General features: G+C 45.9%; 1 protein-coding gene across 3 annotated transcripts; it reads left to right on the forward strand.

The window, feature by feature from the left end:
* The first annotated feature begins 361 nt into the window (after positions 1–361).
* Positions 362–20,349, forward strand: SEC22C (SEC22 homolog C, vesicle trafficking protein). 3 transcript variants are annotated; one of them, XM_042888763.1, is made up of 8 exons: positions 362–420; positions 5,231–5,328; positions 5,834–6,043; positions 8,113–8,276; positions 9,745–9,927; positions 14,562–14,680; positions 15,253–15,318; positions 16,614–20,349. In XM_042888763.1, exons 3-8 carry the CDS (start codon positions 5,847–5,849, stop codon positions 16,812–16,814), a joined length of 930 nt encoding a protein of 309 aa, XP_042744697.1. In that variant the 5' UTR covers positions 362–420; positions 5,231–5,328; positions 5,834–5,846; the 3' UTR covers positions 16,815–20,349. The 3 variants fall into 3 exon arrangements, with proteins under 3 accessions (XP_042744697.1, XP_042744700.1, XP_042744696.1); XM_042888766.1 differs by lacking the exon at positions 362–420 and adding an exon at positions 3,064–3,362; XM_042888762.1 differs by lacking the exon at positions 362–420 and having other exon boundaries at positions 4,310–5,328.
* The last annotated feature ends 3,792 nt before the right edge of the window (positions 20,350–24,141 follow it).

Consider the following 24,141-nt stretch of genomic DNA (forward strand, 5'->3'; position numbering starts at 1 on the left):
TGCCACTGTCAAATAGCAACAACACCACCGGGACAACATCCTGCTCCATCCCCCAGCTGCTCCATCCCCAGACATTTCCGTCCCCCAACAGCTCCATTCCCTCAATAGCCCCATTCCCCCAACAGCCCCATCTCCAGCTCCATTCCCCCAACAGCCCCATCCCCCAACAGCTCCAGCTTCAATCCCCTACAGCTCCATCCCAACATCTCCATTCCCAGCTCCAATCCCCCAACAGCTCCAATCCCCCAACAGCTCCAGCTCCAATCCCCCAACAGCTCCATCCCATCTCCAGCTCCACTTCCATTCCTCCCCCCCCATCCCGGCATGCTCTGCGCGCGGCCGCTCTACCCGCTCTGCCGCCGCCTCTATGGGCGGGGCGGGCCGCTCCGTGGCGGCGCAGCAGGCCTGGGGCGGGGGAAGGTGAGCTGCGGCCCGCGGGGCGCTGTCTTGCTTCGTCGTCCTCCGTCCCGCGTTGGGGACTGGAGAAGTGTCTGAAGGGGGAGGGAGGGTCGTGAGGGGATATTGCGTCCCGAGGGGGGGTGGAGAGACCCTGTGGTGGAGGGGTGGGGTGTGTGAATGGGGTGGGAGGGCTGGAAGGAAAGTTTGAGGGTGCGAGGAGGGACGGTGTGAGGATCCGCGAGGGGAGGAGATGAGGAAGGTGGGGTGGGAGGCGCTGGGACACGGGTGTGTGTGTGTGTTTGAACCTGGTGGACGCGGCAGCAGCTGGAGGTGATCCTGCCTCTGCTGCGGTGCTGTGCCCAGTCCTGGGCCTCCAGTATCACAAAGAGCTGGGAGATGCCAGCAAGTGCTGCTGTGATGCTGCAGGCGCTGGGGCTGCTGTGCCGGGAGGAGAGGCTGAGAGCTGTGGCTGCTTAACACAGAGATTCAGATCCTGCTCATGTCCATGAATCCCTGATAGGAGGTGCAGAGAGCGTGGAGCCTGGCTGCTGTCAGTGGTGCCCTGTACCAGGACAGAAGGCATAAACTGAGGCACAGGAGGCTCCATCTGACCATCAGGAAGCACTTGTGTGCTGGAGCGTTGCTACAGGGACCCTGAGATTGTGGGTGTCTTCCTTGGGGATCTTCAGAAGCCGCCTGGACGTGGTGCTGGGCGTCTCTGCTGGACCAAGGGTTTGAGCAGATGGACCCAGAGGTCCTTTCCAGCCTCAACCCGTCCTTTTGTGACTGTGTGTTTGCTTGCACTTCAGGTGGTTTATATTTCTGAGAGATTAATTAAGGGAAAGAGCTTCAGACTCTTAGAGAGATGTTAAGGTGTGTTTTAGGCAACATGGGGCAGGAGATTTCAGAAGGAGCTGAATGTTGGGGTTTGAGTTCCATGTAATGTGCATTATGTGTGATAGTTGATAGGAGTATGTCTGGACATAATTTGTGATGGAAGGTTTTATATCAGCTTCCCCTTGATTATGAGTACAAAGCCTATAGGCTTCATTGAGGCCTATAGGCTCTGGATATTTGCAAACCTTGTTTTAAAGGTTGGCATCCATTGCTTTCAGGTGGGGTTTTTTATTCAGTGCTAAATCTGGAGAGATGTAAGCTAAATCTGACTGCTTCAGGGGTCTCCTGGGCTATGGTAGTGTTTACCACAGCTGCAGTAGGAAGATCAGAAATTGGCAGAATGGTTGCACATCTCAACTGGCCTTTGTTTAGAGAAAAGGGAAATGTGATTCTGAACAGGGAGAGAAAATGAGTGCTAAAGAGAGGTACTGGTGGCAAGATGTGACCTGTTCATGCTGTGCCATTCTCAAAAGGAAACTTCTGCTCATGAGGGTTAGTTAAAATAACTTCTTAAAGAATATTATTTTAAAAATAATCCCCCACTCCATCAGCTACTTACTGGTGTGTGTTTGCTTTCAGAGCCTTTCACGTGGATTCCAAGTATGGAAATTAAGGCAGGAGTTTCTTTAGAAATGTGATGCTAGTGAGTTGAATCTAATCTTCTATGGAGGAGCTTGCATAACAGTAAGAGATCTGATTTGAGCTGCCTTAATAATCCCTAGGTAGTCACTGGGGAGAGTGAGCTGCTGCTTAGGGAGTGAGGGATGGAGGAGCTGCCTTCTGGAGAAGTTCAGTTAGGTGCCTGCTGTGGGAACGGCCTGAGGAGTCCTGTTTGCTGGAGGACTGCTAAATAATACTGCTTGGGGGAGTACTGAACAGTTTCCTGCTGAAGTGTAGGATGTGCAGGTGCTTCACATCAAGAAAATAACAAGCAGTGCTTACTTAAGTTACAAATTACAGCTTGTTCTTTACTAGCTTTGTGCCAGTAAAATTGCTGGGCTCGACTGGTTGTTAGTGATTCATATTCCGGAAGATTTGATACGTGCTTAATCAAAAGGCACAAAGACGTTGTCAGAGTTCAGGAGCTGAGTTCAAAGGCCTGCCACGTAAAGTCCAGTGCAGATACTTTGGGCAGCTAATCGTAGGCAAACAGAGAGGGGCCAGAGGAGGAAGTTAAGTCAGACTGGAATGACAGGATCACAGATTGACTCGGTTCTGGGTACACCTTGATCAGGATGGTACGTTATGAAGGTGTTTTCTTCATGGGGAGAGTGGTGAGGCACTGGAATGGGCTGCCCAGAGATGTGATAGAATCCCCATCCCTGGAGGGATTGAGGGGAGGTGTGGACGTGGCAGTGAGTGGTGGACGTGGTGCAGTGACAGGACTTGGTGGGTTGGATTGGTGGTTGGACCTGGTGATTCTGAAAGCCTCTTCAAACGTAGGTGATCAGAGGACTGGGAGCAGCTCTCCTCTGAGGAAAGGTTGAGGGAACTGGGCTTGTTGAGCTTGGAGAAGAGAAGGCTGGGAGAAGACCTCATAGTGGCCTTCCAATACTTGAAGGGAGCAGATAAACAGGAGGGGGAATGACTGTTTGTGAGGGTGGATGGTGATAGGACAAGGGGAAAGGTTTTAAAGTGAGACAGGGGAGGTTGAGGTTGGATGTTAGGAGGAAGTTTTTCCCCCAGAGGGTGGTGAGGCACTGGCACAGGTTGCCCAAGGAGGCTGTGGATGCCTCATCCCTGCAGGCATTCAAGGCCAGGCTGGATGTGGCTCTGGGCAGCCTGGGCTGCTGGTTGGTGACCTGCACACAGCAGGGGTTGGAACTGGATGAGCATCGTGGTTGTTCTGGCTCTGCTCTTTCAGCTATGCCTCCGTTGCAAGTAAACCCCTGAATCACTGAAAATCCTGTGTGTTCTGTTTATTTGTAAGTCTCTCAAAGTGACACCTGAGAGTGGCACACAGCTTTGGTGTGGAGCAGGGTGTTAGCTGAGCAAACATGCCTTCAGGCCGTGGAATGGCTGCCCAGGGAGGTGGTGGAGTCGCCGTCCCTGGCAGTGTTCAAGAGGTGTGTGGACGACGTGCTGCATGATGTGGTTTAGTGCTAGTGGTGGCAATGGTGATGAGATGGTTGGACTGGATGATCTTACAGGTCGTTTCCAACCTTGTGAGTCTATGATTCTATGAATGGGAGGTGTGGAATCAGAGGAGGCATCTCCAGCCATTTTGCTCTCAGATGTTTTAAGGTTCGAGCCTCCATATCTGTGCTGGGGTTGGTAGATATAGAAGCACTGCATGTACTTCATTTCCTTAGGCAGCAAAGCTAAAACATTTGCAGGCAAGTAGATTAAAAATAATAATAATCCAACCTGCTGGAAGAATACAGTGATGATAGAAAGTTACAGCAGCTGCTCTGTCCTCTGGGGGAGCCTTGGCTCCTTTCTCTGCAGCAGTCTGGCATTTAGTTTGGAAGAGTGCCTGATGGTGAACTGATAGATCTCACAGCAGATCATGGAATCCCTGATTGCCAGCTTCCTGAGCACCTTGCACCCTGCTGCATGAGGCCTTGTGCACCCTGGGGAGCTGTGCAGTTAACTACAGGTGATGTTATCTGTAGTGGTGGACATACAGGTATATTTTTAAGCTTAAACTCTGGCTGCTGGTGGTACGGTGAGTTGGAAGACACCTGTTTAATAAATGTGTTGTCTTTCTGTTTTGTTGGTCATCTCCTGGCTGTATCTGAAAGATAAATGAGAATGTTCAGTGCAGTCCCCACGTGGTGTTTGCCAGATGGGACATTGCTGAGCTGTACATTGCCAACCATTAATCAATGGCTTCAAGCTCAGGAGGGGTAGATTTAGATTGGATGTAAGGAAGAAGTCTTTCACAGTGAGAGTGCTGAGGCACTGGCACAGGTTGCCCAGAGATGGGTTGATCCCTCATCCCTGGAGACTTTCAAGGCAAGGTTGGACCAGGCCTTGGGCAACCTGGTCTATTTGTGGTGTCCCTGTGCATTGCAGGGGGGTTGGAAGGGACCTTTAAAGGCCATTCAGTCAACTCTAAGGATTCTGTGATTGTATAAATTATAAAGCAGCTCTGGTCTGTGTGACCGTACTTAAAAGTGACTGTTAACATTAATACTTCCAAGTTGGCAATTTCCTTTTGTGTTCTGTGCTAAAGCTGAAGCAGTTTTCTGCAGTGCTCCATCCATGCTGTTGCCACACGCTGGATGTGAGGATGTGAGGTCTCGAGTCGATGTGCAATCATTCTGATTGCTGTTGAAATTCATTCCGCTGCACACTGAAGTGAAGTTGGCAAGCTTAGTTTGATTTTACAACTAAGATCAGTGGTGGAAAAGAGAGCTCAGCTCTTATGAGACGATAGGAGCACTGCAGGCAAGGGGTTATGAATGGCTGTAGGGAACATGCTTTGCTCTTTACCTCCTGAGACAGCAAAACCTCTGGAGAGGTGCCTTGTAAAGACACTTGGAGCATTGGAAAGGATTTTTTGATACAGGCTGCTTAAAGCTGTCATTCCCCCTAACAAAAATTTGACTTTGCAGTGATATTTCTGTTTTGTTTTTTTTTCTCCATCTAATGCTTTATTTATTTAGTTTGCCTGAAGCAGAGCGAAGGCCTTTCTTTATTTCTCATGTTGTTTGTGGTAATCTCTCGATGTCTGCAGATTTAGAGGTGCTTTGCAGCAAGCTGGGGTAACTTGAAATCAGTGGTTGTGGTATCGAAAGTACTTTGCTTGTCGTTTCATGGTAGGGGGTGTCTCTGAATGCATCTAGGATGTGTTGGTGAAGAAAATGAGCTTTGTTTTCCTTAAGGCAAACTGCTTTCGAGGATGTGTTCACCCACTGCACAGCAGGTTTTGCATATATGAGAGCTGATTAGTGGGTTATCTTAAATTCTGCCTGTGATTGTCTTTCAGAGGCGATGGAAGCTGCCCTGTTGGTCTTCCAGCATCTTGTGCTGAGTGCTCATGGCGTGTGCAAAGGACAGATCTCCTGTGTGATCTGAATGTACCAGGTAATTTCCAGTAATAGCTTACGGTGGGAGATCGTGACCTGAAAAAGAACAAGAAGCCAAGAGAGGGCAATGTTTGTTCCATATTTAGCTGTAATTGCTTCTCTCAAAAGAGGCTGTAGCCATTTTTACAAATGTGTTGCACTGGAAAGTCAGGCCTTGCTGCAGCACTAACACAACTGCAGGCCTAATGAAGCTGCAGTGTCCTTAGGAGTGAGCTGGTTTGTGTGAATACAAAGAAGAACTTAGCATTTCTGATGCTTTAGGTGAAGTAGGAGGGAGAACAGTGAACATTTTCACTATTTAATCCCCACCTCTCCTGTTTGAGAGAGGCAACAGATGGCCGCAGCTCTGACCTTTGGGAATACTTTGATTGCCTTTCAGCAGCAGAGCTGTTGAAAGAGGATTTGTTGGGAGCAATGGTAAATAGCTCTTTGAGATGTGTCTGTAAAGATCTGAGGAGGCATTCGCTGCTGTATCTTTAACCTAAATCATGATTTGTTTTCAGGTTGTCCTCATGAATGCTTCAGTGGAGAATGTCCATGATCTTCTTTGCCTGTGTGGTGCGGGTGAGAGACGGTCTTCCCCTCTCAGCCTCCACAGACTTTCATTTCAACCAGGACTTCTTGGAATGCAGAAAGAAATTGAAGGCATTATCCTCAGTTCTGGCACGCTATCCAAGTCGAGGCACAGCAAAAGGACGTGAGCTGAGCATACAGTGAGTCCCTACCTCGGCTGCCTTGTTTTCTGACTTCAGTTTAAGATGGTTGTGCTGGAGATTAGTTGAACTTTAAGGATGAGGTGTGTTCTCTGAAACCCTATGGTGTGTGTCTGGGTTGTAACCTCCTGGCTGTATTTGGAAACTGAATTTCACAGGGCCAGAGCCGTGCAGCTCCTACTCGGTTTCGTAAGCATATGTTAAGAGTTGCTTAGTTTGGTTGTCATTTTTTGTAGCAAACCCATTCTGCTTGATGGGTGATACTTGTCACTATTGGCAACTGCAGTGGATTGGACTTGTGAGTCTTGGTGCCTAGGAATTAACTAGCTTTGTCTGAAACTGAGCCCAAACCCCATTCTTTGCAGACAGTCAGATCTTCCTGATGCCTTCTCAGTAGATGATCTGCTATGATGTGATCTGCTTGACCTGGAAATCCGTGGGTTCCTCCAGTTCTTATCCTGACTTGTACAGATCTGCCTACAATGGCCTGGAGCTGTATGGAGAAATGAGAAATCTCAGCCTGCTTCTGTCAGAGAAGGATCTGCTAGTCTTTATTTCAAGAAATCAAGGTTCTATTCAGAGAAATTTTGTTTCCTATTCAGTTTAGTTTTAAAAATGAGTTTTAGTTTGTGATTGCAGGAAAACTTACAGTGATCCTCAGCTAGAACTGTGTCTCGTTCAGAGGGAGTTACTGGGGAAACCAGGTACATGAGCTTGAGCTGAGTGAATTAGGAAATCAGAGATTCTTTTTAATTCCTTTTCCTTCAGGTTGTGTTGATGCTCTTCAGTAGTAATGTGTTCTGCTGATAAACAAGAATGTGATGAAACAGGAGGGGAAATGACTGTGTATATGGGTGGATGGTGATAGGACAAGGGGGAATGGTTGTAAGCTGAGACAGGGGAGGTTTAGGTTGGATATGAGGAGGAAGTTTTTCCCCCAGAGGGTGGTGAGGCACTGGCACAGGTTGCCCAAGGGGGCTGTGGATCCCTGCAGGCATTCAAGGCCAGGCTGGATGTGGCTCTGGGCAGCCTGGGCTGCTGGTTGGTGACCTGCACACAGCAGGGCTTGGAGCTGGATGAGCACTGTGCTCCTTTGCAACCCAGGCCATTCTATGATTATTTTGGGGATTGTGGAAGTTTAGCTGGCTGCCCTGAGTGCTGACACCTGAACAAGGTACCCTGACTCCCATGTTTTATGAAGTCTAGATGGGAGTAATTAATTACATGTCCTTAATTACACAGCTGTGCCTTGCTCACATGAAATGCCAGTTCAGTGTCCTAGTAGGTTCGGGGGCATCTGTAAGTGGAAACTTGGATACATAAACTTCTATTCACAGCATCACAGAATGCCTTGGGAAGGGGCCTCAAGGATCACGAAGCTCCAACCCCCCACCAATGCAGGGCCACCAACCTCCACATTTCATAGCAGCCCAGGCTGCCCAGGGCCCCATCCAACCTGGCCTCCAACACCTCCACGGATGGACGGGGCATCACAGCCTCTCTGGGCAGCTGTTCCAGCACCTCAACACTCTCACAGTAAACAACTTCCCCTGACATCCAGCCTCAGTCTTCCTCAATTTCAAGCCATTTCCCCTTGTCCTGCAGTTATCAACCCTTTCCAAGAGTTGATTTCCCTCCTGTTTGTATTCTGGCCAATTCTGGATGAGGATTTTTATTTTTCTTACAGGAGATCATCTTGCTTTGTTATAGATCACTTAGCATTAATAGCATTCTTGGTTTTATGCAAGTGAACCGAATACCTCTTAATATGAAGTCCCTGCATTCAGGGGGTAGGAGGAATCCACCTGCTTGCCCCTGGTGAGCAAGCTTCCTTGTTTCTGTCTGTGGAAAGCTACTGTGCTTTCTTTCTAAATCTTCTTCCCCATGGTGTTTTCTGGACTGTCCCAGCACTGTCCAGACCAATGCATCCCTCACACTCTGCTCCCTCGCTCACTGCAGTCTGTACATTTTGTTTTGATAGAAAGCACAGCTGACTTCTCACGTTCTGAATGACCCTTCTGCCTTTCTATGTTGATAATCCTTTTTTTTTTTTTATTTTAATATTTCAGTTTCCTGTCTTCTGGGGAGATTGCCTGCATGGCCATCTGTTCCAGCAGTTACTCGACCATCATGGCATTTTGCTTCCTGGAAGAGCTTCAATGGGAATTTGCTGCTTCCTATGACACAACAAGCATCAGTTTAGCTTCCAGACCGTATGCTTTTCTTGAATTTGGTTTGTAGCTTTGTTCTCTACTAAGAATTTATTGTCTGATACTTTAATAATGTTAAATAATGTCTCCTGGCCAAAGCTTGGTCATAAAAATGAGTCTGTCTGTGTGTGTGTGTGCCTTGGCATGCATGTGTAGGAGGAGGGGGAGACTTTATAAGTGCACTGAACTATTAGATGATTGTTCTTCCCTGGTAATAGATGAGCAGAATGTGGTGCTGCTTAATAAGTAAGCACAGAAGAACAAGAAATCCACATCTCACACACTTCATAATGTAGTCACAAGGAATCTGATGGGTGAAGACAGATGGGTACAAGGAAAGAGGAAGACGAAATAGATTGTTAGGGACACGTTCACTTCTGGCATGACTTAGATTCATGTAGTGCTTCATAATGGGCTTGTGTAGCCTGGAGAAGAGAAGCTGTGGGGTGACCTCAGTGCAGCCTGCAGTACCTGAAGAGCCTACAAACAGGAGGGGAATCAACTCTTGGAAAAGGGAGATGGCAGCAGGACAAGGGGAAATGGGTTGAAGTTGAGGGAGGGCAGATGGAGGTTGGATGTCAGGGGGAAGTTGTGTGCTGTGAGAGCAGTGAGGTGCTGGAACAGCTGCCCAGAGAGGCTGTGATGCCCCGTCCATCCCTGGAGGTGTTGGAGGCCAGGTTGGATGGGGCCCTGGGCAGCCTGGGCTGCTGTGAGATGGGGAGGTTGGTGGCCCTGCATTGGTGGGGGGTTGGAGCTTCGTGATCCTTGAGGTCCCTTCCAACCCTGGCCATTCTGTGATTCTATTATAATCATGCCTAGTGTTTCTTTTTTACCCTGATATAAATGATTTTCGTGCTAAGTAACAGATGTTCTACTGAAGCTCACACCTTTGAAAACACATTCCTTTGCAACAATAAACTATTCTGGGAGAGGATACAACAGTGCAGTGGGTTCACACAGTTCTACCTGGATTTCCGTGGTATCACTGTGCTTAGAAAAATTGAGAAATCCGTAATGAGAGCACATTATACAGCCATCATACGTTTTGTCTGTGTTGCCTCTTTAAGTTGTGAGGTCCAGTTGCTTCATTCAGGCCTTGTAGGAGTACAGAATGAAAAACAAATCCTCAAAGAACAGAATGTCATGATTTGATGATAACTCTTTGTGAGGGTGGGTAGTGATAGGACAAGGGGGAATGGTTGTAAGCTGAGCCAGGGGAGGTTTAGGTTGGATATGAGGGGGAAGTTTTTCCCCCAGAGGGTGGTGAGGCACTGGCACAGGTTGCCCAAGGAGGCTGTGGATGCCCCATCCCTGCAGGCATTCAAGGCCAGGCTGGATGTGGCTCTGGGCAGCCTGGGCTGCTGGTTGGTGACCTGCACACAGCAGGGGGTTGGAGCTGGATGAGCATCGTGCTCCTTTGCAACCCAGGCCATGATGAAGAACTGACTCCAGTTGTGCAGAGCTAAATCCATGCGTGTTTTTATGTTTCAGATGATGCCATTCAGAAAGTAAAACACCGCTTTAATTACATGAGTGGCTCTGCAATGAAGGTCAGCTGGGAGAAGGTGGAGGAGGAGCTGAGGTTGCAGCCCCCTGTTCAGCTGAAGCTGGAGGATGCAGAGCTGATGAATGGGATGGCTAATGGTGGGCACACAGGAGTGCATGTGGAGGTTGGTAAGTTACTGCTGTGCACAGGTGACAGTAGACTTGCTGAACCTCACCCTGCAAGTGGCAGCAAAGCGTGCATGAAAGCATGCAGCAGCAGTTGCTCATTTGCACTGGGCAATAGATGTAATGTGTATGAAATGTGGGAGAAAAGCCTGCCTTTGTGCCATGGGGAAGAGCTCACAGCCTTTGGGGCAGGTATGTGCTCAGGGTAGTGCTTTTATTTTTTTCCCAGCCTTCAATAAACTTTTCCTTGTGGGTGAGTGCTTATAATTGAGTCAGGCATTTTGTGTGTTCAAGCATCCTGCTTTTAAAGCAGTTAATTGCTGAATTGTATTTGGTTAAAGAAGCTCCTCTCTTCCATTGGTCAGTGCAAATTCAGTTAGAAGATAGTAATTACCATCTCATTAGGTGACTTCAGCCCCAAGGAAGCCCAAGCTCTGGGCAGCCTGGTCTGGCGGTTGGTGACCCTGCACATAGCAGGGTGGTTAAAACTAGATGAGCACTGTGGTCCTTTTCAACCCAGGCCACTCTGTGATTCTATGAAGGAGAAGATTTAGGAGAATGTGTTTGAGCTGAGGGTGAAATGCTCATTCTCAGACTGTCCATCTTGTTCTCCAGTGCTTTTACTCTTTAAAATCTAGTGCATCTGACTGAAGTTGTGAAAGGTGAGCTGCACGTCTACATGAAGCAGGGAATTTTCTGTAAAAGATGCTGACATTTTTCCTGCTTTTGCAAGTGCTGCCCTCTGTCTCGTGATTATAAAGTTAGCGTCGTCTTGTTTGTGGTTCAGTTCTGTGATCAAAGTCCTGCTTATTTCCTCTGCAAAATAAAATGATCCTAATCCCATTAGCGTTACGGTTGAATACAGCTAGGGTACCATGAGCTTTTATTTCCTCTTTTTTGTTGTTATTCTTGGCTTATAAAACGCTAATAACATTAAATTCCAATTGCCCGGTCTTCATGTTTCCGATGGATGAACTGGAATCTGATTTGATGCAGGCATTTGTCATGGATCTGTGAGCAGGAGGAATTAAAAACAAATTAAAACATTTGCTTTAGGAGTCAGACCTGTGGGTGTGCCTCCAAACCGTGCTTGGAGGTGAAATACATTCATGATGTGGCAGGGCTTAGAATTTGCACCACTGTGAACAGCGTCAGTGCCAGTAAACACATGCTAGCTGATCTGTGTCCACAGAGCAGAAATTTGTTCTCAGTTCCTCCATATTAATTGTTTTCTTTTGTTTTCCATCTGCCTTGTCTTGCTGGCTTTTTCTCTGTGGCCTAACCTGAATGCTCAAATTGTTCTATCCTTATTTTAAGGCTCGTGTTGGTGATCATCTGTTTCCATCAGCTGCAGTCAGCTTTCCTGGTTTATTTCTTTCTCTCCTCTCAGTGCTGAATCCCACTTAGCAGCTCTAAGTTTAGCTGTGTGCATGGTGTCTGTTTCCTTATTAGTGTTATTTATATTCAGGTTCTGCTAGACAAGGGACTTATTGAGCATACACCAAAGTGTCCTGGTTATAAAGGAGAGCAGTATTAAACATTCTATACTGAAGATGAATCCCAGACTGATGAGAACATTGGCTGTAGCTCCTGCCTTCCTTTCAGCTGTACAATCGCATCCTCTGGCTTTTCTTCATCTTAGCCTGAAAGGAGTCTGAAGAGTCAGGGCAGTTTTGTCTTTGTCACTGTATAGACAGAATACAAAGGGTTTTTTTTTGTCATTTTCCCTTTGTTTTGTTCATTCCTTTGTTAATTAAACCCAGTCTGCTTCCTTCTGGAAAGACTTAACCTTGTATCATTGGTCAACAAACATCTGCATGACCTCAGCTTTTGTTGCAGCAGTCTAACCTGTGTTTCTGTATAAGTGTAACTCATCACACTTTGCAGACAGGGGGTGTGGCTATAAAGGCAATGTGAAATGTAAGTTTTTTGGTAAAAACATGATAAAATCTGCATCCTGAATTGTAGGAACCTTGCCCTGGCAGAACCCATTTCACTCATTTTGTGCAGTTTACGTTTGTGGATTAAACCTCAGAAGGGCTTAAAGCCCCACAGCAATTTAAAGATCAGTTTGCGCAGACTGGCATCTCTAATCTGTGATGGCACTTCTTTCTATCCTGCTGAGCAAAAATGTAACTTGTGTATCATGTTGCATGTTCTTGTCTGCAGCCTGTAGAAGCAATACGTTGCACTGCTCTTCTCTGAGGTCTGAGAACTCTTGACGTGCGTATCTGCAAGATCCTGTACAAAGAATGGCACTTGTGCTTGATGGAAGATGCAATCTGCCTCTAAAGCAAATCTTAGCAGCTCAGGGAAGAGATACAGTAGTCTTTTATCTGGAGATTTCCACGAGATAAAGCCATAGCTGCAACATTATCTAATGTATGGAGAGTGAGAGGAAACAGTGCTGCAGTCAGTGTAAGAACAAAACATGCTGGTACAGCTTCTGTTTTGCTTGGACTTCACATTTCACTGCATAGCAAAACAGCAAAATTGCCTTTAAATGATTGGATTTCTTGCATCATTTATTTAGATGAAAATGTGTGTGACTGTAATACACAGTAATACTAAATAATGTGACATATTGCAAGCAAGATTAATACATTTTCTTCTGTAGCAGTTTTGGGGATAAAATTATGGAGGTATGAATGTGTGTCGCACAAATTAATTTTGCAGGCATTTATAAGAGATCATTTGTATCCTTGTGTTAATTTGGCACTGAGATTTTTACAATCCATCAATCAAAATCTCCCTTAAAGGAGAAGACAGAAGTGTTTTCTATAAGCCATGCAGCAGGGCAGTGCTTCAGCAGTTGAAGTATTTCATCTGCCACTGAAGCAGAGCCGGAATCGATCTCTGCTTTGTGATGTAGTTTATCTACAGTAGTCAGGAGCTGCCTGCTTCTGGATAGAGGGCAGAAGATCCTGAGACAGGGGAGGCTTCTTGAAGGCTCCTTCATTCTGTCCTTTATCTCGTGGATGTTGGTGCAGGAGAGCGTCTGGATTTGATACTTGAGGTGCAGATTGCCCTTGTTATGCTTGAAGTGTTCTTGTGGTGATGCAGAGACAGAACATAGCAAGATGTGGGTGTAGGCTAATGTTGGACTGGCAAGGATAGCTAGGTTGGGAAATAGGTGAGTTTTTGGTCAAACACAGCCCTTAATTAGAAGTGCCACGTTCCACTATTAAGTGCAAATCAATAGTAATTGCTTTGACCTAAATTAGGTATGAAGCAATTGGGTCACCCTGAATAAACAGTATTGGGTGCATGGGTGTTAGAGAGCATAATAGTAGTGGAGGAGGTGAGAAGGGAGAGAGAGCTAGATGGCTGCTTCTGGAATGTAGGCCAGTTGGGAGAGAGGGAAAGAAAGGAAATGCAATGCAGTGTAAAATAAGCAGCAGATGCCAAAATCTGCAGCATCCAGTCTGGTTCCTAACCCCTTTTTGGCTTTGTTCTGTCAGCCTGCCCTGTGGACTGGCACTGACAGGAGCAGAGGCAGTATTGTCTGGAGAACTGCCACAGGAACTGTTGTAGCAGCAGAGCATCTGAGTCCTGGGCTTCAGCAGTTGCATGTGACATTCAGGCAGGTGCTCAATTAGGGCACCAAATTCCATATTGCATCCAGGTCTGGAGCCCCCAGTGCAAGAAAGACAGGGAGCTGTTGGAGAGGGTCCAGGGGAGGCCACAAAGATGATCAGAGCTCTGGAGCATCTCCCCTACGAAGACAGGCTGAGGGAGCTGGGCTTGCTTAGCTTGGAGAAGAGAAGGCTGTGGGGTGACCTCATTGCAGCCTGCAGTACCTAAAGGGAGCCTACAGACAGGAGGGGAGTCAGCTCTTGGAAAGGGGAGATGACAGCAGGACAAGGGGAAATGGTTTGAAGTTGAGGGAGGGGAGATCTAGGTTGGATGTCAGGGGAAGTTGTGTGCTGTGAGAGCGGTGAGGTGCTGGAACAGCTGCCCAGAGAGGCTGTGATGCCCCGTCCATCCCTGGAGGTGTTGGAGGCCAGGTTGGATGGGGCCCTGGGCAGCCTGGGCTGCTATGAAATGTGGAGGTTGGTGGCCCTGCATTGGTGGGGGGTTGGAGCTTCGTGATCCTTGAGGTCCCTTCCAACACAAGGCATTGTATGATTCCATAGAGAAACTGGATCCATCAGGATGCTGGACTGAAGCATCGTGCTGTCAGTGGGAAGAAGAATGTGAATGCTGGTTGGGGAGGGGATGAAATGCTCTCCTGCTATTATAGACATCAGAAATCTCTCTAACTTATCTACTGACCAGAGAAGAGCAGTCAGTATGTTAATGTGCTGTAATAAACAGTTCAAAAATACCTTTATGTAGCATAAAAGAAATCAGTGCCAAATGGCTCAGGAACAAATTCTGTTGCTCAATTCGTTCTAGAAGAATTCCAGAGCTGACACTGATTTCTAGGTGTCCAAAGAACTGAGCAGGGCAGTGCAACAGAGAAGTTGTTCCTATTCATTATTGGTCTTCTCTGGAGCAAGCATGGAAGGTTTTGAACATCCATGAAAGCTCATTTGAGCTGCTTTCTGTTAACAGATTCAAAGCAGTGCTGCTGACTTTCACTGTCTCTCTTTTCATTCTCTTTTGATGTGTTCTTTTTTTATATATTTTTTTAGCCCCTGCCTACAGAATGGAGCGTGTGACCCCCCTGGGCATTCTGTCACTTGTTCTGAACATCATGTGTGCAGCTCTGAATCTCATCCGAGGAGTTCACCTAGCAGAGCATTCCTTTCAGGTAAAACTGACTTGAAAGCTGTCGATGAGATGAAGAAGGAGAGTTACTGGGGTAACCAGGTTAAGGGTGGCTGTTCTGCTTTGTAGCAAAACATACATCTCTCCATAGGAAGTGTTTTGTTTCTCCTCTCCTGCTGGAACTCAAGTATGTTGTCTGTCCAGCATGCTGTGCTTTATTCCTTTCTGCTGAGACTGAAATTTGGAGGAGTATTTTAGTCTTTCAGAACTGGGTTTGTGATGATTGTTTTCCTTCTTCGTTTTGTTCTAGATACTTCTTTGCAATCTTTATTACACAAATGTGAAACTGCAAACAGCTTTAAAAAAAGACCAAAAGAAGTGTCCTGAAGGTAGAGATGCAGAGTTTAACTTAGCAGGTGTTACCACATAAGCCTCAGCTTTTAGTGCCTTGTTCAACCCTATTGATCTTGTTGCTGTTTGGTACTGCTACAGTCAATCAAGTTAAACTAGGCTGAGAGCTGCTTCATGAAGGATAATATTCTAAAATATGAAGTAGTGCTTGCTAACAACTGTAGCTGATGTAATTCCTTGTTTGTTGCTTCTTTATCCAAACAGGAGGACTATGAAGGAATTGGAAATGTGGTAGCATTTTTTCTACCTTTTCTAGCCTGTGTTTTTCAGGTATGTTAAACAAGCTGCTTTCTCATTTTTGATACTACAGTTTACAATGCAAAATGGTTTCCAGCTAAGCAGAAGCACAGCTTGGTTTCTAGCATCTCATCTAGTTGATTCCACAAAGGTATTCTGGTGAAGTGGCACAGCTACAATTAAGAGTGCCTTATGTATGAGCCTTGGAAATTGCAGTTGCAAGCTTCTGCAGTGTTTCTGTGCTGTAACTGAACTGAGTGTGACAAGTGCACACCCAAAGGTGGCTTGTTTCCCAAAGGGATCTCATGATGCCTTTCTGACAGTGGCAGACATGGCTGAAAGACTTTTGTAACCTAACTGCCTCGAAAGGCCAAGCACACTGAAAATGTCATGTACACTAAAAGTTATTTTTAATTGCTATTTGTTGGATCATAATAGGTAGGCAGTTGAGTGTCTTTCAGCCTTCTTACACCTCTGTTTATGGCAGAGCTTCAAAATGGAGGTAATATTCTGGATCTAAAAGTAGATGCAGATCAGTCTTTACAAAGGGAGGCTCTGTCCTCCATTTCTCCTGTTAAATCTGAAGCTAAAGAAGCTTAAAAATAAACAAGTTCGCTCTCTCCCTGTCTGCAGAGGTCATCTTCACAAAATACTCGTGCATAAATGGAGCTGCAATGTGAAGTGCTTTCTACTTCATGATCTTTACTTGTGTCATTGGCACAGTTGGAAGCTGTGACCAGAAGTGTGAAAGCCTGATCTGTTGCTGTCTGAGTTTAAAGTCAATAATTTGTCTGCCAGCAGTGGGTGAGATTTTTAGTTTTCTCCTGTAAGGCTTGTTGCTCTTTGTCCATAATTAGCAAGTGGGTTCTACCTGATTTTTGAATTAAAAAAGGAAAAAAAAAGCCCTGAACACTTTTTGAGCCGCACGTTGACAGAAATGATGGGCTTGCTACCAAGTCAGCTTAGAGGATGAAGCCCTTCACTTATCCCAAGAGCAAACACAGCAGCAACAGATCAAGTTTTGCTCATTTCCTGCTTCTAAGCCTTTGGCTTCCAAAAATCCTCGGTGGGTTTTGCAGGCTGGCTCTAACTTCAGACTCCTTTAGTTCCAGGTTGAGGTAGGTAGGAGGGATTGTGCTGACAGGCTCAGCCAGAGCTGTGGGCTGGGGCTGCTGCCCTGCTCTTGTGGGAGGAATTTCCAGCATGGGAGCTGAAAGGAGGCCCTGAGCTGCTTAGTGATCAGTGCAATAGTGGGTTGCCTCCAGCTATGGCTCTTGTCTCTGTGTACGTCCTTGAATGCTAACACTCTTGCTGTGTTTCTGTTGCAGTGTTATTTGTACCTGTTCTACAGCTCCATGAGGAAGGTGAAGACATTTGTACTCTTCTGCTCTGTTTGTTCATGCAATATTTACTTGTATGGATTACGGAATCTCTGGCAAATAGCCTTTCACATAGGAGTGGCATCTCTTTCCTCCTACCAGATACTGACAAGGCAACTTATGGAGAAACAACCTGACTGTGGAGTATGAAAAAGACTTTGGGTTCGCAACGCTCTTTTTAAAATTATTTTTTTTTTGGTATTAAAATGGCCAAAAATAGTTTGAAGTATTTTTAAATACTTGTGACAATGGTTACTGCAAGGAGGATGTTCCAAAGCAACGTGGAATTATGACAGGATACTACTGTAGTTCATTCACACAGTGAAGAATTCAGCTGTGTTCCACATAATGTGTGCTAATGGTGCATGATAGATTTTGTCAGGTGTCATCAACAGGTCGAGGTTCTCCTTACCATAAACAGGCTCTTACTCTTTGACTACCACCATCCAGACAGCATTTTGCCATCTGTCTTGCTGGCTTTGTGACAGTTTGGCAGCCCAACGTCTTGGCCTGCCATGCTTCTAAAAATACTAAAAACATTGCAGTGAAGTGAAGGTAAAGTGGTGGGTAATATTTTTGTCTGTACAATTTATTAAGCATTAAGATTCTTGGTAAATGTAAGGAAAGGAGTAGTTTGCCATAGTTAGGTGAGTTATCAATGGGAGAAGGTGTTAGGATGAGATTCAGGGTATGTTTTTCCTGGGTTTTGAAGGAAAGGACAAGGCTGGCTTCTTTAAAAACTCTAGAGGCTATAAGTATCTCCTGGCTGAGCAGCACACTGTCATTAACTGTGTACTTATTGTTGAATCCCAAATATGCTTAGGGCAGCATAAAGTGAACCAAGCGAACACAAGTGACCTTTCAGCTCAGGTGGCCTTTATTTCCTTGGTTCAGGTCACTCTCACTGTAAGGGCAATCCCATGTTTGCTTGGTCTGTACAGATAACAAACCTTCTAAGCCTCCTTATGACAGACCTTCACCTTTAGAGCAAAGTACAGCTGTTGAATTGAAAGCCATCTCCAGTAATGGAGAGCAAGAGCAGGTTCTCTTTTTTTAATCTGAAACACCTTTAGTTTTTGGTGTTGAGTTCTTACACTAAGATGGATTTATGAGCGTGGAAGTTTGGATACTACTTAGCTCTACTACTTAGGAGCTGAGTTTCTTCACCTCTGCTGCACTGGGTGTTCCTGTATGTGATCAGGATCACAGAATGTGATGCAGTTTGGCACATAAATGAACATAACAAAGCATAACATACATGAACAAAGCATAGCATTTTGATGCTGCTGTCCCTGAAGGATTGAAGACTCGAACTGGAAAGATACAGGGAACTGTAAGCGTGTTATTGTCCAACTATGGGCATAGCTTTTCTTTTGTATTATTGTTGTTTTTCCTTACAAGCCTATTTCCTGGTGACCCCATTTCCATTTCCACCAAAGATACCTTTTTTTCCTCTCACAGTCTCTACCTCTGGTGGTTGCAGGGAGATTAACACCATGCAGAGATGTCTTCCTGAGTTTGCAGGAACACATGAAAGAATAAGTTTCTTGCACATCTGTGAATTTCCCTGGAATCTCATCATGCCAACATTGCTGGTGTCAGTGGATTGCTAGACCAGAATTGTGTAGCACCTTGGAAGCACTTCTTTGATGCTTCAGACTTCAACCTGCAGCCCATTATAACCTGAATGGTTTCTGAGACAGCATGGTAGCACAGAAGCATTTCTCTTCCATTCCATGCTAACCAATTACTGTCACAATAAATAGCGAGTGCTTTAAAGTGCTTGGAAGCATATAGTAGAAATGATGGAGGAAGATTTCAGCCAGCCAGTTAGGAGCACTGCTAAGGCCATGTGCTGTAAGGGGTGGGTTAACATTGGTTTTCTGTTGTATGCTCTGGCAGAAAACTGGAGCTGAATGGAAGATGAAGCCAGCATTGAGCCACTGCCCTTTTGGCACCTGGGGGTCCCCACAAACATGCAGGTTTTAGAGCTGCCAAGCTTTAGGTTTCCATGGTCAGTCCCAGTTTTACTTGGTGAGGTTGGTGAGGTGCTCTTTCAGTGTGATTGGAGGCTGCAGGGAACTAAGAAATGCAGCTGGATTACAACTAACTCAAGTAATTATAAAGCAAACCAACAAAAAACCCAACCAGCCCAACTCCTGACCTCCCTCTCTCCACATTGTCCCCAGAAAGCTTAAAGACATGTAAAAAAAAAATCTCTCCCTAGGAATGAATGCTTTGCTAACCCAGTCTGATGGGGGCAGCTGCACCCATGGGATGGCATTGGATCTGGATGGCCTTTAAAGTTGCTTCTAACCCCAGCTGTGCTGTGAGTCTAAGGAAGATAGTGGATCTGACATGTTTTTGGTTGCCTAGGGCATGGACTGGCCATCAGCCTACTGGCTAACCGTGGGGAAAGAATAAAGCATTTCCTACTACAAAAACTTGGTGAAAGGGCCATCTGCCATCCTCAAACTCCCCATTCCTCCTTTATTTCACCTCCAGTCAGGCTTGAGAATCCAAAAGAACTGCACTGGTTCTCCTTAGGGCTTCAGTAAAGCTGGTTTTCTATCACATAAGGCATGCAGATCACAGCCAGGGCACGGGGCCAGGGAACCATTATCTTCTTTGTGTTCCACATCCCCCTATTTAGCTGATGGGAAGAAACTGTAATATTCCTGATGGCTCCTGAGCATCTGTTTGCTTTATCATAAAACAAATGCATTCCTGTGCCAGGTGATGTGAGCAATAGCTCACTTCGGTGAGGAAGGTAGAACAAGGTGTTAAGACAGCTCTTGTAATTAACCTAATTAGAGTTGATAGAGATTAAATTCAGCCTTCCCCTTCGTGTTTTCTTTTCTTCCTGAGAATGCTTTGTCAAATAAAATCAGTTGGTGCAATTCTGCCTTCGTGGAAATGCTTTAGGGAATGGATAGAGGATGTGACTGGGTTTTTTCTGAACAGACAAAGCTTTGATTTGCTGTGAGGCTTAATCTCTTCACAACCTTTTAATTTTTCCTTATTAAAGAATCTGTGTGCATTCACATGAGCACCGTATCTGTGCACTTTGCAGGTGTGGGTTTTGATTTGGGTACAAGAGCAAACATTTGACCCAATTTTTGTTTTGTGTTGTTATTTAGAACGGCTTCTCTATCCGTATGGCATTGACACAGTTAAACCTTTTCCTCCAGCCAAACAGCAGGAGGAATAGCATAGCTTACATTGATTTCAGTGCTTTAAGATTTAATAAAAAAGAATGACTTGCAGTTTGAGTACATGAAATCTGACTCATAGCGTGGGATTACGGCTGTGTTAAATCCCCAAACAGGGATCCATCCCTTTCTGTTCAAGCTGTTGAACGCAGGTTGACTTGTATCTCCTTAATTCAGTTTGTGAGTCCCTGGGAGGTTCTTCTCCTCGCCCAGCAGCACAGCGTGAGGAAGTTGGCACAGAGGAAACTTCATTAACTTAAGGGTTTGCAGAGCGTGGTCACTTTATGAACCCCATTTTCTGTTCTTTTTTTTCTCCTAAATACCTGTGAAGTTTATAGAAGGTGGGCTGGTACCTTTTTAGACGTTTTTGCACTCTATTAATAATTGAACCTGTGTAAATGTGTATAAAATCATTTTGCATGTGTATGTATAAATGTACATATCTAATAAATGGCTTTTGTTTGGTTTTGTAATGGCTGCCTTCTTGTATAGCTCTGAAGTAGCTGGCCATGCTGGAAGCAAGGTAGACGGGCTCTTTCAGTTTGGGATGCAGGAGTGTGGACATACCCAAAATGTCTAAGCTCAGTGCAGTCTTTCTCTTTCACAAACAGAAATGGGTGGTTTTGAATGCTCTCACAAGGCCTGCTGCATCGTGTGCAGTCTCTGAGCAAAAAGCAGCTTTTGTGTTGGTTTGGGTAGCTGTTAGATGCAGTTATCCACACACTGGAGATTCATGAGTTGAACTGTATAAAAAACACATACAGGAGCTCGCTTTTTCAAGCAGCAGGCTGTGATATCATCTGCCATTAACAATCTTGCTCTTTCTTTGCAGAGAACCACATCACAGAGGCTTTTCCTACCACCCCTGCGTTCTGAAATACTGAATTATTTGAAGTCTGATGTAGCAAAGTCCTGTCGGTCCATTTCCAGCTGCTTGGCAGAGAAATGGGGGTTCTGCAGATAGCTGCTCAGTTTTAGCCTGCTCTGTGAATTGAACCACGTCCGTGAGCTCGTCCTACCTGTCAGCTAAGAGTTTGTGGATGTGTAAAATACAAAATAACAAAAGAAAATGCGGGTTTTTATTTCAGCCACCTTTGATAGAGGCTCCGAAAACAACCTCATCAGGCTTTTTGTTGATGACTGAGTGTGACAGGAAGGTCAGCATTCCCACTCTCTGCAGGCTCAGGTATCAGTGAGTTAGCTTTGGGAGAGAGTGGTGCTTTGGAATGGCATGACTCAGTGGGAATCCCTTTTGGACCATCAGGAGCCAAAGGATCTCACAAAAATCACAAAGCTGGAAGAAGCCAGGCTTGCACCCTTGTGCTGATGTCTCCCTATTCCTTCGCAGGCTCCGTGCCGAGATGGCAGTCAAGAAGGCAGCTGTAAGAAAAGCAGGAGAACTTCAGGTTCATTTTGGAGAACTGCAGGTTCGTTTTTGTTACTCCTCTGCTACAAAGGTACATCCCCCTCTTTGCATTGACTTGACTGTTCCCCTCAGAGCATGCTTGGATGCTGGCTCGAGGCGTTGACATGTCAGCAGCACATCTGAGGTGCTGCAGCACTGGAAAGAGGTGGAAGAGCCTGCGTGTGCCTTTGTAATGAGGGAAGAGGGCAGCACAGTGGGTTGTGCAGACAGTAGGTGGTAAAAAGCAAACGCTGACGGTGCGGGAGGGCAGAAGGAGCCTTATTCTCAACTGCTCTGCCCTTTGAGGGCTGGGAGGTGTTATTTCTGTTCTGTAAACAAGCAGTTGCTCAAAGCATCTTTCTTCTCCAGATGCCAGGGGAGAAGAATAGCAGCTTTACCCTTTATTTTTTTTTTTTTCTTTCTAAGGTGAAGGGAGAAAGCAATTATAACTCCCTTTTTCTTTGAAGATGCTGATAAAAGGAGGCGGGCAGATCAGAGGGTCCTCGTGCCAAAAAGGAGCAGCTCCTGAGGTGATGGAAATGCATGTTTTTTGTTTTAAACAGAGGAACTCAACTTCTGCCGTATGCCAGCTTACAAATGTGACCCAATTGCATCCCAAAACTTTGAGGAGGGAGGGAAGATCAAGAAAAAGAATCAGAGAAAAAGATCGGCTCTGTCCTCACACGTGCTGCCTCTGTGAGAAGGTGCACCCCAGAATCCAGCAGTGGTTGGGTTGGAAGGGACATCAGAGGACATCCAGACCCAACCCCTGTCCTGGGCTGGTTGTTCCCACCTGGCCAGGCTGCCCAGAGCCCATCCAGCCTGGCCTGAGGCACCTCCTGGGGTAGGAATGGGTACCTCTGGGTTGTCTGCCAATAAATGAGAATCAGAATGAGAATGAATGATTTCTGCCGACGTTTGCCAAGCTGTGAATGTAGCATCATTCACTTGTATCCATCAGCCACTACGGGGAGACCTGATGGCTGCTGCTCTGTGGCTGCTGCTCTCTCCTGACCCACACCAGTAAGGCAGCAGCTTTTCTTTGCATTCTTGGTGAACACCAGCATGAATTTGCACTTCTGTGTCTTTAACAATTAGCTTAAACCAACTGATCAGTCTAATAGGAGGGGTGATTCCCCATCCCCAAAGCTGCAGGTCTTTCCCTTGAGTGATTTCTAGCTCCTTTTTCTAGCTAGAAATACTAATTTTTACTACTACAGAACCACTTTCAAGGTTGTTAAACGGTAACAGAAAATGAGCTCTTAAGAGTCTTTTCTTTCCATTCCTATATAAGCTATGAGATTAGCAGAGCACAGAAGCACATTGAATTCCCTTTGGTGGAGTAAGTCTTGTTCATATCAGAACGATAAGGCCTGAAATAAAGACCATTAAAAGGTAAAGCACCGGTTGGTACAGCATGAGGTACAGCCATCAAGGTTTACTCTTTCATTATGCAAGAAAAGACATGAATTTAGAAATTCCCTCATTTCCTGGGCTCTTTTAGGGAAACACTAAAAAGCAATTGTGTGGAAAGTTCAGCTCTGAAATACATTAGTGCTCATTGGTATGCAAAGCACAACAGAGGCCTTCCAGGAGGTGCTGCCTCCTTCTGCATGCTTTGGCTGAGCACTGAGGGTGCAGATCTGGTGCAATGAGCTCCAAACTATCTGTATTTGCCTTTTGGATGGCAACCTTAGCCTGGAGAGCATGGTTCTGAGGGCAGGGGTTGCAGTGGCTCTGCCTCATGTTGGTTTTTGCTGTCTCAGGTGTGATTTGAACTTAGGTGCAACATGAGGCACGTGTGAGTTGAAGAAGGTTGGGCATCTGCCTCAGGCATAGCCTGGAACTGGAGCATCCTTCCCAAATGTGGGACTCCTCCCAAGGTAACACTTTCTACTTTCACATGTTTAATACACATGAGAAACTCCCAGCTCACAGAACAGAAACCTCTGGAGCTTGAGACATCTTGGCAGCATGGCCAAACTGTGCTGGATTGCAAGCCAAGGCTCCCCCAGTGTGTCCTGCACCACTGCTCTGCATCCAGCCCATATGCTCTCAAGTCACAGCATCGTTTTTCTCCCCTTGCCTTGAAGCTTCTTGCTGAGACTGGTTTGCAGATGCTGGGGTTGGAGGGAGCAGCTCTGTGCTCTGGTAGTTGATAGCTGAACTGAGTAGAGAGAAGCTCAGTGCAGGCTCTGTTCTAGGACTATCATGTCCTGGCTATGTTCCTCATGCTCACACAGGATCTCCTGATCCTCCCCCCCCCCCCCCTCCATACACGAGCAGGAATGCAGTGAGAAGAAATTGGAACTGAAATGAAAAATAAAATAAAATAAAGTAAAATAAAATAAAATATAATATAATAAAATGAAACAACTTCAGTGCGACTCCTCGAGCTCTCTGCTGCTCTCTCTCGCAGGCACTGGGAGGCAGCAGAACACAGGCTAAGACTGTGCGCCCAGGCTGGGATTGAGGCCAGGGAACCTGCTCAGTTTTCTACCTGCTCGTATGAACACTACGGTTCTCCCGGTAGCTTTTGCAAAACAGAGATAAAACACCCTGGAGACAGCAGGGGATGCAAATCCACTTACCTAGCGAGGCTGGAACCAATTTGTCAAAAGCGAAGTCATCTTGTTTTCTTTTTTTGCCTCGCTCATCCTTAAGGTGCAAAGCGTGATGCTTTGTGCTGAGCACTGGCTCTGCTGTTCTGAGCTTCGGGGCTTTGTTCTCAGACTGAAGGGTTTTGGAAGGAACCAGAGGTTTTAGGAGAGGAGAATCCAGTGGCTTAATTAGCGACAAGTCTGGAGGCAGGCATGCATGCATACACTGCTGGTGCTTAATCCACCTGCTCGGAAAGTTA

The sequence above is a fragment of the Lagopus leucura genome, unplaced genomic scaffold (assembly GCF_019238085.1).
Source record: "Lagopus leucura isolate 7727_CA_CO unplaced genomic scaffold, USGS_WTPT01 Super-Scaffold_100157, whole genome shotgun sequence".
Classification (NCBI taxonomy): Eukaryota; Metazoa; Chordata; class Aves; order Galliformes; family Phasianidae; genus Lagopus; species Lagopus leucura.

What these genes read in the sequence shown, in the direction of transcription:
- SEC22C (XM_042888763.1), top strand. Translation starts at nt 5,847, where the DNA reads ATGCTTCAGTGGAGAATGTCCATGATCTTCTTTGCCTGTGTGGTGCGG. An exon ending in GTATGCTTTTCTTGAATTTG is followed by an intron (nt 8,277 to 9,744) that starts GTTTGTAGCTTT and finishes TTTATGTTTCAG; the next exon opens with ATGATGCCATTCAGAAAGTA. An exon ending in TTCTAGCCTGTGTTTTTCAG is followed by an intron (nt 15,319 to 16,613) that starts GTATGTTAAACA and finishes TTTCTGTTGCAG; the next exon opens with TGTTATTTGTACCTGTTCTA.